This window comes from Vitis riparia, unplaced genomic scaffold (genome assembly GCF_004353265.1).
Source record: "Vitis riparia cultivar Riparia Gloire de Montpellier isolate 1030 unplaced genomic scaffold, EGFV_Vit.rip_1.0 scaffold743_pilon_pilon, whole genome shotgun sequence".
Lineage (NCBI taxonomy): Eukaryota > Viridiplantae > Streptophyta > Magnoliopsida > Vitales > Vitaceae > Vitis > Vitis riparia.
In genome coordinates this window covers 1-18,632 of record NW_023269764.1, presented here as the reverse complement: position 1 = coordinate 18,632, position 18,632 = coordinate 1, and the positions used below count along the sequence as shown (strand labels likewise).

The 18,632-nt window shown below is 32.0% G+C and overlaps 1 protein-coding gene across 2 annotated transcripts; it reads right to left on the bottom strand.

Annotated features, from left to right (window-relative positions):
• Positions 1–8,113: 8,113 nt before the first annotated feature.
• On the bottom strand, positions 8,114–17,186 carry LOC117910440 (factor of DNA methylation 1-like). 2 transcript variants are annotated; one of them, XM_034824508.1, is made up of 8 exons: positions 17,108–17,186; positions 13,865–14,783; positions 13,247–13,428; positions 12,309–12,398; positions 11,916–12,203; positions 11,129–11,341; positions 10,514–10,752; positions 8,114–8,680 (listed from the first exon to the last, which is right to left on the bottom strand). In XM_034824508.1, exons 2-7 carry the CDS (start codon positions 14,763–14,765, stop codon positions 10,525–10,527), a joined length of 1,902 nt encoding a protein of 633 aa, XP_034680399.1. In that variant the 5' UTR covers positions 14,766–14,783; positions 17,108–17,186; the 3' UTR covers positions 8,114–8,680; positions 10,514–10,524. The 2 variants fall into 2 exon arrangements, with proteins under 2 accessions (XP_034680399.1, XP_034680400.1); XM_034824509.1 differs by lacking the exons at positions 11,916–12,203; positions 12,309–12,398.
• Between the last annotated feature and the right edge of the window lie 1,446 nt (positions 17,187–18,632).

Here is an 18,632-nt window from a genome sequence, read left to right as displayed (position 1 = left end):
ATTAAAAACATCAAAGGAAAAGATATTCAATATTTTAAATTTTACTTTTGATATTCTTTAGATCAATAAATTATCAAATATCTTTTTCAGAAAAAAGAAAAATGAAGAGTTTTATGGATGGGATTGGAATATTTTTTGTAATAAAAGGATTTTATAAAAATTTCCTAACCTTGAAAGGAAAATTTCATCATCAATCTCAAATTACTTCAAAATTTGGTCAATGCATATAAAAACAATAAGAAAAGAAGACAAAAATAAAACAAATTTTTAGAATCCTTTTAAGGGGGATGACAATATTGAGAATAATTTTCTCAAAAATTATTTTCCAAATATTACCAACCAATATCTTCATCACAACATATTATAATATTCTTAGAAAATAAAAAAATTAAAGGAAATTTCATAGAAAATTATAAAATATCTTTTTCAAAAAAAAAAAAAAAAGTTTTATGGAAGGAAAATTTATGTAATAAAAGGATTTTATAGAAATTTTTTAACCTTGAAAGGGAAATTTCATCATCAATCTCAAATTACTCTAAATTTTGGTGAACGCATATAAAAATAATAAGAAAAGAAGGTAAAAATAATGAAACAAAAGATATGGTGGAATGTTAAACCTAATTTTTACTTTCCTGCAACTCAATAAAAAAACACTATTTACACAATCTACATTACAAATATACCAAATCAATGAATGTAAATCAGTTGTGCTAATAAAGATTTTGGCATTAATAAAAAAAAAATGATAGATCTAAGAGATTTTGAGTTACCTGAGAGTCCACGAAGTAGAGAAGAGCAGTTGTGTGTGAACTACGGGTGTGAGAAGAGAGGTAGAAGAAAGTTATGGTTATGGGTTATGGAATGAGATTTTTTTGGATTGTGGGAATGTGGAAACAATGAGTTTTTTTTATATACTATCATTATTCTCAAAGTGGGCTCATTTAGTTATAATATTTTAAAATTTTATTTTATATGGTGTCACTTTTTTAAAACTGACACTAAACCTAAAATTAATATCATCTATCCTAATTAAAATTTTTTATATGATGTGTCATCTTTATGAATTTTAAGTCATATGGTGTCATTATTTTAAAAGTGACACCATAAATAGTGACACCATAAATTATTTTTGTTGTAGTGTTTTCATTCATTTTAACTAGGTCCTAGGTTCATGTGATACTTGTAGGCTACCCTAATTGCTTGGAGTGTTGATCATTTGACCAAAAATCTTCCAATTTGATTAGGGTTGCCATTTAACATTGAATAGGTATTGATCTTTATCTCTGTAATGATGGGCCAATTTATTTGAACTGGATATTTATGAAAATGATGACTTAAAGAGCTTCGACGAAAAAGTCTTCTGGTTGGGATAACTTAAAAGTGTCACAAACATGTTTTAATCCATTCTTCACCAACATAAAATCATATTTGACATTATTCAAAATTTTCATTATTGAAGCATATTCTATTTCTAAAAACCTTGCTTTATTAAACAAAGATACTTTCCTGGTTTTCATTAATGCATCCAAATTGATAAACATTGTTTTGTTTATCTTCTTTTAATTCATCAAAAAATTTCACCAATTTCTTAGGAGTGACATTCATTTTATTAATTCATTTAATTTTAGTTTATCACACTGCAAGAAATTCTTTATATGCAACACTTAATGATAGAACATCAAATTCACTACTAGAATATAATGCACAATCACTCTATGAATCACTCACAATACCAACCATCAATGCAACATGAATAGTAAAACCTTTGTAATTACAATACTTTTTTAGATGCTCGATGTGACCACATCGCCAATAGTAAGCATTTTTGGATCCACTTACATATCATGACCCATATACGGTTTTGGAATCGTTCCATCACACATATATTTCTTACTCCCACTAGATCATTTCATGACCTACTATTAAAAATAAATAAATAAATAATATAAAAAAATAAAATAAAAACACAATCTTTTTTTTTTTTGGAAATTTTTATTTAATTTTAATAAATACTTAACTTTATCATCTTTCAATTTATAGAATGACACCTTGCAAAAAATCTACTATCTAGCATGTCAAATGATTAAGATATTTATTAGTTATGCTTTCTCCTCATTAGTAGTTGTGCATGAGATGGATCAACTTCATGGATCCTCCACTACTGCATGCTATGATACACTTATTGCCTCAAGGTAGGAGGGCACAGATGAGGGGAGGGAGGGTACAGATGAGAAAAGGGTATACATAGGGAAGTAGAGCCTTCCAAGGGAGCAAGCTATAGTGTTCAAATACCATCATCATATACATCGCATGCACCTAGATCACATCAACAAATAGGCACATAACCACAGCCTCAATCAAAGCCTTCATTTTGTGACAAGGGGGTGACACAGCTACATGTCAACCTAGCACCTTAAGAGAAGTCCATCGTGCATAGTGAAGTACCTCTTATTGCATGCACATACATCTTTAGAGGTGCCATCTACCATCGAAGAGCCATCTACTCCACTACCAACAACTTTAATTATGCCATCACCATAACCATCAGATCATATATTTAGTGATGAGAGGATTACTCATGTACAGGACATTCCTATAGTTCATAATAGAGAGCAAGAACATGATCAAAGACATGGACAAGGACGAGAACGAGAGCATCAGGCAACATGTGGGGGAGGACCCTTCTGATCCATCAAATTCTACTAAAGTCATGTCATGAAAATATAATTTTATTATTTTACACTAAAGTCATTTCTTAAAGACACAAATTTATTATTTCACTTAACTCATGTCTTAAAGACATGATTTCATTATTTTACACTGAAGTCATGTCTTGAAGACATGATTTTATTATTTTACACTGAAATCATGTTTTGAAGACACGATTTCCTTATTTTAAAACACAATTTTAATTTCAACACATGATTTCCAATAATTTTACACTAAATCTGTATCTTCAAGACACAATTTTAGTAATTCTCTACTAAAGTCGTGTTTTCGAAACATGATTTCAATAAAATGTACTAAAATCATGTCTTCAAAAAATGATTTCATTACTTTTATACTATTTCACACTAAAGTCATGACTTGAAGTTACAATTTCATTATTTTCACACTTGAAGTCATGTTTCAAAGACATGATTTCAACAAAATGCACTAAAATCACATCTTCAAGACATGATATCTATGTGGCGCTTTGCTAGCACAATATTCCATAAATTTGGACATATTTTTTAAACAATCATATTTTTAAAATAATTTTAAAATTATGGTTTAAAAAAAAAAAACCATCCAATCACACCTCCTACCTCTAAAATCTGAGTCTCAAAGTGATAGGAGTTTGGGTATCAAGGTCAAAAGGCATTGAAACTTGAATGCTATCCAAATTAATACCTAAGGAGTGGTAGAAACTCCATTTTGAAGAAGACATGTAGTTTTGGATTAGGAAAGAAATCTAGGAACATTGACACTTATTTTGGTTAATTTTAGTAACTTATATAAAGATTATAATAGGGCTAGGTTTGAGCAAAATGTGCACCAGTGTTCGTTGGCTCTTAGTTTTTTAACTCATTCCAATGCTCACTTTCATGCCTTTTATCTTTATAATATGTGTACCTGTTTGTTTTTTAATAAGTGTCTTCTATTTCTAATTAATTGCCTTATTAATACTAGTATTAATTGTCCTTCAAGTTTTCATTCATTTTAACTAGGTTGTAGTTTCATGTGATGCTTATAGGATATCCTAGTTGCTTAGAGTGTTGATCCTTGAGCCAAGATCTTCTAATTTGATTACTTGATTCCAGGGTTGGCATTTAACATTGAAGAGGTATTGATCTTTACCTCTATAATGATGGGCCAATTTATTTGAACCAGATGTTTGTGAAAATGAAAATGATGATTTAAAGAGCTTCGATGAAAAAGCCTTCTAGTTTGGATAACTTAATAGTGTGTCCCACATACGTTTTAATCCATTCTTCACCAATAAAATCATATTGGATATTATTCAAAATCTTCGTTATCGAAGCATATCCTATTTCTAAAAACCTTATTTTAGTAAACAAAGACACTTTCTTGGTTTTCATTAGTGCATTTGTATCGATAAACGTAGTTTTTTTCTCTTTTTTTAATTCACCAATTTCTTACTAATGAAATTTCATTTTATTAATTCATTTCATTTTTAGTTTAATACACTTAGCAAGAAATTCTTTATATGCAAAACTCCTTAATGATATAGCATCAAATTCACTACCAAAATGCAATGCACTATCACTCTATGAATCACTCACAATACCAACCATCAATGCAACATGAATAGTGAAATCTTTGTAATTATAAGACTTTGAAAATAAATTGAAAACATCATAATTCTTCTTTTTGTTTGCACATTCACAAATATTACCTTTAGCATTACAATTAAAATACTCCTACTTTTGATCTAGTGTGTTGTTTATCTTTTATTTTCTCCATTGACCATGGTGTGAAGCGATCTAGTACTTAACAAAACTCAACCTATTCCTGCAATTGCAGAGCGAATCCAAAAATTTAGTGCATTTGGTAAATGCACTTCCAATAAATTCTTAAAAATTCTGAAAAAAAATAGGAGTAAAAGAAAATAGATAGAAGAAACGAAATAAATGAAAAAGTGAAGAAAAATAAAAAATAAATTTGAAGTTAATAAAAAATAGAGAGAGAGAGAGAGTAGAAGAAGATTAATCTCTATTCTTCATTATCTATCTTCATCTCTTCCTAATTTTGACAATGCATAGAATAGATAAGAAGGAACATTGAACCTAAAGCATCATATTTTGATATTAAAATCAATTCAACCTTCAATGGAGTCACACATGCAGTGGAATTCGTATATACTCTCAACTTCTCCTAAAGAAGAATATAGATGAATGATGACTTGTTCAGATTTTATAATTGCAAATTAGCTTTGAGTTCTACCTCTAACCTTTTCAAAACTTGAACACAAAGCATGAATCAATTCTAAGACATGGCTCCCGAAAATTCTTTATGCTATGCTTGGTTTCAAGAAAATACAAGGGAAAAAAATATAAAGTATTTTTCATATTAAAATCAATTATGGCACCCATAGAATTCTATGTTTGTGTCACAAAAATTTTGAAGAAAAGGAATGCAGTGTAGTAAGTCGCATCAGGTGAGATGTAAAAGGACGGAAACAACAATAGAAACAAAGAAACCAACTTAAAACTGCCAACTTATGAACCATATATTTAAACCCTAAGTTAAGGAACTTTAAAATTTTAGGGGCTTTTTCACTAAGAAATTAGAGCTGCAACACGTTTGAGTTTAGTCCAAACTAACTTGAAGTAGCTTGGGAAGAAAATGCAAAACTTAGAGAAATCTCGTACTAGATGTAAGGCTGAATTGGATGTGAGTTGTGATTTCACTATCATCATCTCAACTCAAAATCTGACCCTGATATATAAATATCATTGTTCATGCAAGTCTATTAATATTCTTCCTTTTAATGCACACTTAGAATTTTATATTAGCGCTTCATTTGTTATGAGTTTGTATATTGTCATATATGATATATTTTGATATATTTCTAGCATTATTTTCTTAAAATTTGATTTTAGATATGTTTATTTTTATGTAATATAATAACCAATGATGAAAACGTCGGTAATCACTAATATATTAGTACTTCGATTTTACGGATATATCAGCGGATATTTTGGAAAAAAATATCGATAAACCTAAAATTAATCAAAATTTATAAAAATATAAGAAAAACTTTATAAAAATGTAATTAGAAGTATAATGATATTTTTAAGTTATTTTATTAAATAATTTGATATATGTATAATATGATTTATCATATTTGATAATAATATTGTATACATCAATAAAAATACATTTATTATTAAATTACATTAAATATTATTTCATAATAATATTATGATATTTAATTATAATACGTCCAATTTTAAAATATATATTAATATTAAAATTATGATCCATTTAATTCAATTATATTAAATGATATAAAATAAATTGTGATATATGTACATTTTTTAATATTTAATTAATTATTAATGATATTAAAAACATATGAAGAAAATCATCATGATAATTTTTATATTTTTGTTAATCAATTAAAAGAAATTTTTGTATTTGATTATAAAATAATTATAATTAATTTGTTCTTTAAAATATTCTTTTAATATTTTCTTTATATATATAATGACTTTATATATATATATATGTTTAGTTCACAATATTTAACAAGGGGCAAGCTTGCCCTAATGGTAAGTGAGCTAAACCCTTCGAGTCCTCTCAACAGATCGTAGTTGATACTGTAGCAGCACTATAGCGCATTTTGACTTCACTATAGCATGCTTGACCGTGTTGACCATATGATATATGAGCAAAATTAGGCGATTTATCGCCAAAACCACGAGATATCGTCGATTTTTTGGGATTTTTCCCGAAATTTCCCCTAATCGATATTTCTCCACCAAATATTGTTTCCATAACCTCTGACACACGATATATTGCCGATGTATCTCAATATTTTCTTCCATGATAATAACTAATATCAACCATTTAACTTTGCAAAATTCTTTATTGTAAATATGAAATAAAGAATTTATTTTTATTCTTGTGTTTAAATGTTTAATTAGAAATAATAATAAAAATGAAAATTTTATTTTCATGAAAATTAAAATCTACTTTTGTTAGAATTTTTAATTATTTTTTTCGACATGTTATATTTGTATTTTCTAATTTGTGTTTCCCTTGTGAGTGAAAATGGGTTGATGATGTTAGTTGAAGGGATTGTGGAGGTTTGTATGGTTCCAGTTATATTGCGTGTCCAAAATTCTAACCGGAATCAACTCTATTTATATTTCATATTTTTACTTGCCTTATTCCCATTTTATACCTTTTATAATTTATCTTTCATTTTTTTTACTTTTCTTATTCCCAATTTTATACATTTTATCTAGTATTTGGTAGCGTTTTTTTAAATAAAAAAAAAGATATATATATTCTGAGAAATAAAAAACAATTAATAATATTCCAAATACTCAAATAAACCTTTTACAGTAAAAAACGATTTTTGGAAAGATCTCTTACTAAATTATATCTCAAGTCAGATTTTTAAAATTTTATTGACACATCCCTTTGATTGTAGGAAAATACAAAGAAAAAAATGAAGAAAAAGTGATTTTTTTAATGTTTGATTTAATCATGAAAAAAACAAAAATGTAATTAAAATTATTTGTAAATTTATACATTTTTTAAATTCAAATTATTTAATTTTCAATTAAATTAATTAAAATAACATATAAAAATAATTTATTAAATTTTTTTTTTCACATTTTCCTTTAAATTTTCCAAAAATCAAACATAATCTTAATTTTCATAAGAAAGTACTTTAAAAAATTAGAGGCACTTCTAACCCTTCTAAAATTACTCCCATACTAGCCCTCCTCCGTCTCAACTCCACATAGGAACCCCATGGTTTTAAGGGTATACCAGCCTTGGCAGCAGCTTTCGGTATCTCCTAGAATCTATGATACTTGCACCATTTGCAAATCATAATTGAATCATAGGAATTCAGTCGTCTTTGAACTTTCTGTAATATGCAGATTTGTTTTAGTAATTGAAAACACAAGGGAATGAGACTCACCATGGTATCATCAAAATAAATACTAGCCTTGGATAAGAATTTACAATGATCCTCTACTCCATCCCCACAATGTCACATCTCACATTGACTAAATCCTGGGCCCTCTTCACCATTCAATCGGAGGACAATAGAATATCATAATTCAAGATAGGGGGTAAGTCAATGGTTCTCAACCAATTTTATTTGTTTCCAGATAAGCAATTAATTGTTAAAGCGCTTAGCCGTGGTACATAGACGTTTTTGAGTGCCCAGAAAAGTTCTAACCAAGTGGGGAGAATAAGCTAATGGTTTTGCTTGTAGGATAGGGGAGAAGATGAATGTAAGACTCTAGATCTGGTTGGGGATGGTGGAGATGATGGTTGGATGCTACACGAGGTGGGAACCATTGTTTCTTCCAATATTTGTTCCCGGGAACTATATGCTATTGCTAAAACATGAACAATTAAAATCTTACGTCAAAACTGCATACAAGTCTATTTATGCAAACATCAAGTTTAATCCCACAAGCTCGTTTGGCAACCCTTTCTACATTAACATGTAGCCAACTCTAGTAATTGGGCGCAAGGCTTTGTTGAATTGGGTTGGAAGTGTCAACTGTTTGTCCCTATATCCCCGCATACTATATCAAAGTCACTGAAACCATTCTGCATGCACACCCATTTCAAATTCATCTTCCCAGCATCCACACTCTACCCAAGTCAGTTTTGGATCAGGACTTATCTATGGATGTCCAACACCACCATATTACAATAGTGCCAAAGCATTCCTTAGCTAAACCCGACATACCCGTTCTTACACTACTTAAATTTCAGGGTCCACAGGGAACTTTCTCCACTAGAGTCCCCCTTACATGAATCAGATCCATTTGCAACTACTAACAACAAGAACAAGTAAACAGATGTCCTAAGCCAGCACCAAATAGAGCTTAAAAAGAAATTCCCTCCCTACCTTCAAGCTTCATATTGCTGCAGCTCTCAGCAACCTGCTTCCTCCACAAACCTCATTCCCTGCTTTTTCCTGCATCATGGAGCATAGAGGTCTGAGGATTAAACACTGGTGTGTGAAAGAATAAGGACTTTCATATATGATAACTTGAATAAAGTAATGATGCACTTTGTCCTTTATATCAACAAATTTTAATCTGTCTTCTCTCTTCATTCCTTTTGAAAATGGAATGACCCTTCCTTGCTTCAAATAATATATCAAAAATACCAAGACAATTTTCTAAATCTCTTTCAAACTAATCTTAACTTGAATAATGATGCTAAATCATCAAAGGAACTCTTCTTACATCAGCACTGGAACCCCTGTAACTAGCTTCATTAAAATCACCACCATGGTAGACAGAATTTATAAAATAACCTATAATCAAACTAACTAGAAATCACATAGTTTAGACTCAATTAAAAGTATTAAGCAGAAATAGAACATAAAACTGATAATCATGGGTATCACCCCCAATCTCCTCACAATGTAATATAACAAGTTCTTGTACTTCCATTTTTGTAAATACAAAATTTTACCCATCCTAATTAATAAGCTAAACGTAAGCTGGCCAAACATAAATGTCCATAGTTTAGAGCCATTGTCCAGTGCAGTGGCAAAATCGTAAGGCTGATGAGTGCAAATGTTTAGATTCTAGTCTAGTCTTGAGGGTTGCCACTTAATCCAAAAGAAAAACATTTCCTTCCAGAATCCTATTGCTGGGACTATCATTTGGTGTGTTACATGGTAGTTTCATGTGTGTGCTTAAGATATGGGAACTTGATAGGTATCTAACAAAGAAAAAATTATTAGTGATATTATTGAATTTCAAAAATTTCAAGAAGAGGGCCAAACTGATAAAAAGATAGCTATTCCAGAGGCTATCACTCTCCCACCAGACTCACAGAACAGCCAGCTCTCCAACTAATTCCATCTTTTTTCCTATTTAAGCTATTCCATCCTGTACCAGGACTGTTACACAGCCTGTACTAAGACTGTTACAACTAGCTGCCAGGTGGCAGTACACTTCTCTTCCCTTTTCTGGAATATACATAACGTATAGGAGGCCTATCAAAACTCAACTGAAAAATGATCTTTTAACGGTAATTGGATGGATATGACATAATGAAGAAAAATATCAAATTAAAGTCAATTAGAACAAAAATTGCATATTCTTCATAACTTTTTTTTTAAAACTCTCTTTTCTCTTTTATCCCTATTAAAAAAAAAAATTTAAATGAATTCAATTTCCAAAGGCAAATGGGAATATTTGACAAGAGTCCCACACCCGTACTCTTATCATGTTATTTTGACATGAAGTTGAAGATTCCAAGTATCGCAGATAACAGCCTTGAGAAGTTCTGATAATTTTATTGCAATCCCTAAAGATTTAATTAAAAAGCTGGAATATAAACTATTCTACGAGGACAATACAATACCGAGCTAATCAAAATCATATCCAACCATTAGATAGTATGGAGCTTTGACTGAGTTTCAAGCTAATTAAAATCATATTTAACCAGTAGACAGTGCACAGTTTAACTGAGATTCATCAGATTGAGGTTAGCTCACAATATACAACAGTCAAGAATGCCAATGTCATGCAAACATAGCCTGTCATCACATCAAATTTTATTTCATCCTTCCACAGAAAATAATTGTTGTATTGTTGAATCAAAAGGATGTCAAAGAAAAAAAAAAGTACCTAAGGAATTGACTGAAAATTTTTAAGAAATTATACTGCTACTACTTGATTAAAACTTCTTGCAAAACTGTCCACTGGACCATGTCCATAAAATGTTTTTACATAATATATGCATACCCTTCACTAGAAATTCATATATCAAAACATATGAAAATACTAACCTTTAGCATCGTCATCTCTTGCGCTTAAGTGTCTTCATATTCTTCAATATATACTGAATGACCTCTTTCAATGTGGCTTTCCTTCCTTCTTTGAAGTTCCAGAGCTCAAAAACCGTGTATCTACCACTTGGATTATATTCATTAATCTCTTTCAAGCTCTTAGTAACTGCCATGTATATCTCATCACCCCACTCTTGCTTGAGCTTTTGTAGCTTCTCATCCTCTTCATTTATTATTTCCTGCACATGATTAATCTCTCGATTATCTTTGGTTATCAGTTGTGAAGGAACATAAATTTTAGTTTAATTCTCAAGGACCTTAACCTAAGCAATATAAAAGATCATTAAAGATATTCCAAGTACTATAAGGATACTTGAAAAGAGAAAGTACAAATTTCAATTTTCCACCTGTAACTTTTATAAGCCAGCAAAGATCCATTGATATGCTAAATCAGGAGATGAAAGAATTTGTGAGCATAAATTCTACTTTTCTGACTCAGGCCCATGAGGCCGTGACCAATGACAGAATACAAATGCAACATAATAGAAGTACAAACATAATTGAGCATAAAAGGGTGGAGCAATGGAAGGAGAGCAGAATATTCAGGAGGCATACCAGGGTCTCGCCTTCAACTTCAACAATTTTAAATGGATGCCATTCTGGTTTCTTCAGATTCTCTTGCCACAAGGACACTAGAGTATAGGCCTGTACATTTGCTTCTTCAAGTGAGAATCTTTGCTTACATGTATTGAGAAATGGCTTTTCATCAAGTTCCCCCATTCTCTTTAACCCAATATTAGTGCGGCCACTCAGCATATCTTTCAAACCCTAAATAAGAGAACAGTGTTTTCAATGAATTTTACTGAACATAATTATGATGGAAAGAATGCAATAGGTAATAATTATGCTGGAAAGAATGCAATGGTTACCTATCCAAGTTTTGAGGAAACAGAATTGAGCATAAGTAGACAGAATAAGGTACAAAATCATAACTAATTGCATCCAGTTACATGGCTAGCAGTTGGTTCCATGGACCCAACTAGGGGATGTAGGAAAAAAAATCAACCATTTGACAGCATGATTCCAACAACATGCTTAACCAATTAGAAAAAATTTTGTAATGCACATTCAAAAGGGTTTCTGTTTCCCTTTTTCTTTGTATTTTATTTCATTTTTCTATCACCATTTTAGGAAATGTCATGTCAATTGGGCGGTCATTTCATCTGATAATTAACTTCAAACCTAAGGACTGTCTCAAGTGGAACATGCAATTGGTGGCCCACGCTTTCCCCATTTTGGTCATAAAATCTTACTTGGAAAATCTGATTACTTTGAAAAACTCTTAGCCTAACATTTAAACAACAGGTTCATAGAAAAGAACAAAAGGCAAAAAAAAGCATACTGTAATTAATTCTGTACGAGCAGCTTGTAACTCATCATTGCTCTGACGCTCTTTAACTATAAGAGTTTGATTTAGAGATTCCAAATTTTCCATTTCGCCAACTTTTTCTTCCAACTCTTCATTCATCTCTTTCATCTTATTCTGAACTGCAGTATCATCTTCATCTCCCAGATGTTTCATCACCTGTAATTTCCCTTTTATCTCTTCAATTTCCATCTCCAACTTCTGTTTAGCATCTAGCTGCTTTTCTAACTGAAGTATCTTACTAAGTGCCTCCTCTTTCTCCCTCTACACAGTTAGAATCTCAGTCAATGAGAGCTATACAAGCAGTAAAATAGCAGAGAATATTAAATTAACAAGCTAGTGTCTTGAGGATGATACTGATTGGCACACCTTTTGCTCTTCAACCAGCTTTAAGACATTTTCATCAGCCTTTCTCTGCTCTATGGAAGCCATTTGAAGTGAATTGTTTCTATCATTATTCTAATAGGATAACAAACAATATCAGCACAGAGTATAAGCTTTGTTTTTCTTCTTTGATAGGCTAGAAAAAGAATATATTTAAAAAAGTAACCAGTAAAAATGGGAGCAAATCCAGGACATGGGAGGCATACACAGAGCATCAAGGGGAAACAAGAAAAGAACAAATACAAAGACGACAAATCCCCTATAATTGAATCATTCAAACTGGAGACACAGTACTGGGAAAGAAGGACAGAGTAGATTACTTTGTTTATTTTTCCTAGAGTGAAAAGCAACTGTACATTCATTATGACAGTACACACTAATCAAGGAGACAAACTGCTTAACTATTGCATGGATAAGGCAAACCAGCAATACTCAGACCAATAGCAAGACAAGCAGACACTAGGATAGTTAAAAGACATGGTCATACAACTGTAGAATCCAGTCAATAGGATGGCTAGGAATTCTTTCAAATGCTCCAATGGTATGTCTTTGATCCAGAACTCATCAATCCAAAAGACGGTCCATCACTACAATGCTTTGCAATTCTCAGTCAATTCACATACAAACTAGTGTTAACAGACAGATGTGGTTGGGTGATAATAAAGAATAGGTGAATAAAAAATGGTCTATAAGCTAAAATCACAAAATACTTTAGGTTTCATTATGGACAATCAGATCATGTTCTGAAATATAAGAATAAACACTAAAAGAAGGGTATAATAACTATGCAGTTCCTGCTATGCATCACAGAAAGGCAGACTATTTCCATTTCTACCAAAACAAATAGGAATTTTAAAATTTAACCTTCTAAAAATTCAATAATGAATCTATGAAAAGTATAAACTGCGTTAGGAGCTTTTCACCTTTTTCTTCTCATCGTCAAGTTTTTGTTTCTCACGTTCAGTTAGAGCTTCACGTTTGTTTAATTCTTTGCTCCAGTTATCAAGTTCTTTTCTCTTGGAGTCCAACTCATAATTCAGCTTCTCCTGTTCCCCTAGAATCCTCTGGACATGATCCCGTGCAAGCCGTTGCATCTTCCTTGTTTCTGATAAAGAGGAATTATATGTTCTATATTATGTACTCAGCATATATTAATACAAAACCAATACCTGAATGCATATATATGTAAATAGCAGCCTTTTGAGGTTCACCGCCCATGGAATGTTTTTAACTGACCAACCTCTCTCAAACTTCATGCAAACAGGTATACCACAGTTCAATAGACCAGTGAAAAACAACTGAATCCAATTAGAAATAAATGAAGATATATATTTTTTTTTAAATTCATCAATGAGTGAGAACCAAACATTCATGATTTCTAAGACTACTAAGTTCAATAATTCCATGTAGCATTGCTATAAAAAAAGTTTAGGATTAACTAAGCAGAGTTTAGGCTTAACTAAGCAGAACACACGACTAACAAAGGCACAAATAAACAACCTCCACATCCACAGACAGATTAATAGAGTCAGGGGCGAAACCTTCATAAAAAGCATGGTGTAGCTTGTCTTTCTCTTCAAGCATCCTACTTAGTGACATGCTCTTCTCATTGTATTTGTATTGCAACTCATCAAGATTCTCATTTTTTAAATCAATTTCATTGGCTAGGTTTGCGACAATAGTGTTCCTATCCTGCTTTGCTGCTTCAACAATGTCAGAGATTGTTTTCAATTCCCCAGTTTTGCGAAGATACTCCCCTACAGGTCCTTCTGAAATGTAGTCATCAGCACGAGCAACCCACCCATAAATATTTGAACCAGGATGCTGTTTCTGCACATTCCACTCCTTTTTACTGTGACGATCAGCTTCAAAAGCTTTCTCAAATGCTGTTGCATTCATGAAACCAGTCCAGTCATTATTGAATCTCACTATGGCTAATGCAGTTTGGTCCATGTCATTCCAGAAAGTATGAACTTCTAGAGGCTTATGTTTAGAGAACTTTTTCAACCAATATGCACTATCACCCAAGTCATTTCCATTCTTTTGCTCAGTCACTATGTTAGTGATGATTCCTGTCCAAGGCCAGACAAAGAGATCATCTTGCTCCTGAGTTCGAGTAACAGGTTTCGGTTCAACCGCACGAGGAGCTTGATCCGATTCACTCGCTAGATCAGTCTCCAAATACTTTGCCAAGGCCAGGTGGTTTGCCTTCTGTTTTGCACTTCTGTTGGCAGAGCCTTTAGCTACTCCTGAAGCATGCTGAAGCAGATCCTTATAGCGATAGTCTTGTTTCTTTTTCCCAGCACAGAAGGGACATCTAAGTGTGCCATTTGTGCCTTTTACTTTATATTTACCAGTCTTCAGTTGTTCATATGGTTTCTCTTTGTATTCAACAATCTCAGATTCACTTATATCTGACTCTTCGTCAGAACTGTAGTCCATCTAACTTGCAAATGAAAACTGAAAAATAAATGTTAGAAAACTGGGATTGAAAAAACTGATATAAATAATACTAGAGATCATCAAAGCAGGAAACTTCCACGATAGACATCTTATAGAAAGTCAATGAACAGAAGTTTTAAATGAAAGGAGGAAAACACAGGGCAACAAAATTAAAAGAGGGAAAAAGAAGAAGAAAAATAAAAGAAAACACAAAGACATCAGAATTATGAAATCAAAGACAAAATAACCACTTCTATAGACTATAGTATGACCATCTTGTAGACAGAAAATTAAGTGTTACATATTTAACTCAAAAGGGCAGAAATCAAATCTAGATTCCACCCTTCATCAGCAAGCACAGTAGATCCATTTTCTTGTGTGCAAAGGTAGACTAGAGGCATAGATTCAAACGTTTGAATAACAACTGAGACAAGATTATTATTAATCATACTAATGCTCTAATTAAATAATTAATTATACAGCAGAACTTTTGTACACATAGTGCAAGATTAAAATTAAAAAAACATGGAGAAAAAAGATATAGAAACCAAAAAAATAATAATAAGTCCAACATTTAAACAATGGTTTCTCCAATTATAGCCCCTCTACAGAATTTTATAAAATCCATATCTATGTCTATATTTATATCTATATCTAAATGTATGAAGAGTCTGTAGACCTTTTTCTTCCCAAAGTGCTACTATTATATTACTTATTTTCCCTCATACTCCACATCATTATTATTTAACAGTAACAATCATAATAAATTCACGTTTTTATCATTTATCAGTCGTAACCAATATAATTAAGTTTTTAGGTTTGTTGTTGTTGGTTGGCTTAGAGGCTAGGTGTTTGTTTCTCCTCAGATATAGAAGAGGAGAGGGGCTGGTGCTCTCTCACCTGGTCTTAAGGTAAGGGTTTAGGGGTCATGGGCTATTTTGTAATTCCAAGGGGGCTTCTGTGGTGGTTTCAAGAAGGGCAATGAAGAGGGGTTATGGCAGTAGTGGGGGTGTTTTAGGTTGGTTTCACCCAAGTATTTGTTAAGTCTGGGTTTTCTTGTTCTTCAAGGCTTTAGGGTGAGGTCTTTTGCTTCAAGAATTTTTTTTGGGTGTTGGCTTGTTGTTTCTCTTTCCTTTTGTTCGTATTCAGTTGCAACTTGTATAGCCCATCTGTACTTTGTGCGCCTTTTCCAAGCACTTTTAATATATTTGTGTTGTTTTCCTACCAAAACAAATAACCAATATAATTAAATTCATACCATTATAATTAAATTCATTTTACTTATTTTGTACTTTGAAGTTCTTAATTTTCTTCTCTGAAGATAAAGAGTTATTACTCCTTTTATTTTATTTTAGTTTTCTGCTCTTCTTTATATTTTTGAAAGGCTTTCATTTACATTGGAATTCATTGGCAGCACTATTTATATTTCCATAGTAAAATTAGTGAATGTTAGTTCAGCTCAATTTGTTTATACATATAATTGTACCATATGACATCCCCAAAATTCTAGCTTGCTGTAGTCCAAAATGAAATCCCAGAATTCAAATTTTCAGCAATAGCATTGACAAGTTAAAAGCATTCAAACAGAAACCCTGGCCCTCTGTTTGGTTTCCAAGAAAATTGAGGAATAAAAGAAAACAGCATTTCCAGTCCTATGTTATCACTTATCATTCACTTCCAATAAAATCAGATAACCCAGGTCAACTAAGCAAAAAAGTCAGTTTGAGTTTTAAGTAGTCACATTTTTTTCTCTCCAACCCAAACCTCCTCGGTGATGAAAATTTTACAATATAAAACTTTTTTACTTTCCTCATATTTTCTCTGCATGTAAACTAAATCTATTTTTGTAGTAGAAAACATTCATAAGTAGAAAAGACCGTCAATCTAACAAAAATTTCAGTCTTAGCTGTAATCCAAACTTGCAATAGTTCCATTGCTGTTCAAAGACAAACCCTAAACTCAAAATTTCCTATAAAGCACCGAAATCCGAACCTCCGTTTGGTTACCAAGAAAATGAAGAAAAATAAAAGCAAACCACATTTTAATTCCTATGTTATCTCTCTCACTTTCTTTGCTGCCAAAAATCCAAACCAAGAAAAGAAAAACGGAACAAAAAAACCAGATTAACTAAAACAAAGAGTCATAAGAGCTTTGGGTAAAGTGCCATTTCCTGTACTCTCGAGCCCTAGATGGTGAAAATTTTGCGATTCAAAATTTTCTTTCATTTTCTCATTATTTTCTCAGCATCCAAAGGAATGTATCCAACCTACAACTATTTTCTCAGCTTTGTAACTAACCTAGAATTCGATGGATTGAAAAGGGAATAGAGATTGGAGCAGTACCTTCAACTCTGAGATCGATCGAACGCAGCTTTTGGAGAAGAAATGATTGAATGCTGCTGTGCAAACTGACATCAGGGCATCATATGCTGGAAAAATAAAATAATAATAAGCATCATAAAGTGATAGTGGGCTGAGCTTCGGCCGGCCCAATGTTGTAACTTTTGGGCTGTGAGTGGGCTGGTTTCTGATACGTCATAAGGATATAGAATTAATTATCAAATGTTGCAGCTCGGATAATTTGATCCGGACGAAAGTCAACTCAAGTTGAATCTAAGAAAGCTAATATCACTTTCCTTACAAGATTTTCAATCCATGACTAATTTATTGGAGTGTGGACCCCGCATTTCGGCTCATGCGTTTCCTACTCGATGGTGAGCTCGATTTTTGTTTGAAAAATTGATTTTATTTGATTATGAAAACTGACTTGGAGTCGCCACTTATTTTTGTTTTATTTTTAAAAAGGGTAAACAAAATAAGAAAGAAAAACCCTAAGTGAGACTCCTTATTTTGGAAAAGACGGTCTGCGAAAAATCGGATCGGGCTCGGGGGTCAGGTTACTTATTGGGAAGGTACGGTGAGGACCATAGCACCCCTCTAAGTCCCTAAAGTCGGGTCTCTACTAATAAAATGAAGCTGATGTGACAATTGATGAGTAAATCAATGAATATCCTGAATGATCATGCACATGTGAGAATCTAAACATGCATATAGAAAATGGCCCGAGCGGGTGCGGATGCGCACTTGAGCAGTGATCCATAAAGCGCTATCAAGAAGAGAAGGTTAGTGCACAATTTAGGAATAATCGCATGTATGTCAAAGAGTAGGGTAAATCAATTATGTATGATAATCAAAGCAAGCGATCAGTCAATCAATCATAAAATCACCTATGCTGGGCCCCCACCAAGGCCCGTTTATTTAGCATGACTTGATGTCACAGATTCCATTATTCTGGAATTATGAAAAAATCGTTCACGCTTATTAAAATCAAGAGGAGCGGAAGATCGTTTGAAAACCAGAGCGGAATTAAAACTATTTGAGAGAAAATTAGACTTTTGAAATTTAATTAAAAAATTGGGATCTTGAATATCACTAGAAAATTTGGAGTTTTGGAGTTTTGGAGTTCATTTGAAGATCAGACTTTCAGAAACTAAATGTGAGAATGAGAATTTTTAGAAATTAAATTTGAACGAGATTGGAAACTTGAAAAAAATTTGAGAGTTCAGGATTTTAAATAAGAGGATGAGTGAATAAGTAAAAGAAATAGAATAACAACGATGGTGAAATAATAAAGATTAGATAAATAATTGCGAAAGATGGATTTTTAGAGACTCGAAGATGTGAATTTAGAGTTTGAAAACTTAAGAATTTATTTGGAGATGGGATCTTTGGTATATGAATAACTGAATAAGTAAATGAACAGGATAATAATAATAACGAAAATAATCATTAAACAGCTGAATGTGAATAGTGGAATTTTTGAGATTGAAAATTAAATTCGGAAAATGGAATTTTGAAAAATTGAACT

What these genes read in the sequence shown, in the direction of transcription:
- LOC117910440 (XM_034824508.1), bottom strand. Translation starts at nt 14,765, where the DNA reads ATGGACTACAGTTCTGACGAAGAGTCAGATATAAGTGAATCTGAGATT. An exon ending in TTGACGATGAGAAGAAAAAG is followed by an intron (nt 12,399 to 13,246) that starts GTGAAAAGCTCC and finishes TTATCCTATTAG; the next exon opens with AATAATGATAGAAACAATTC. An exon ending in AAGTTGAAGGCGAGACCCTG is followed by an intron (nt 10,753 to 11,128) that starts GTATGCCTCCTG and finishes AATCATGTGCAG; the next exon opens with GAAATAATAAATGAAGAGGA.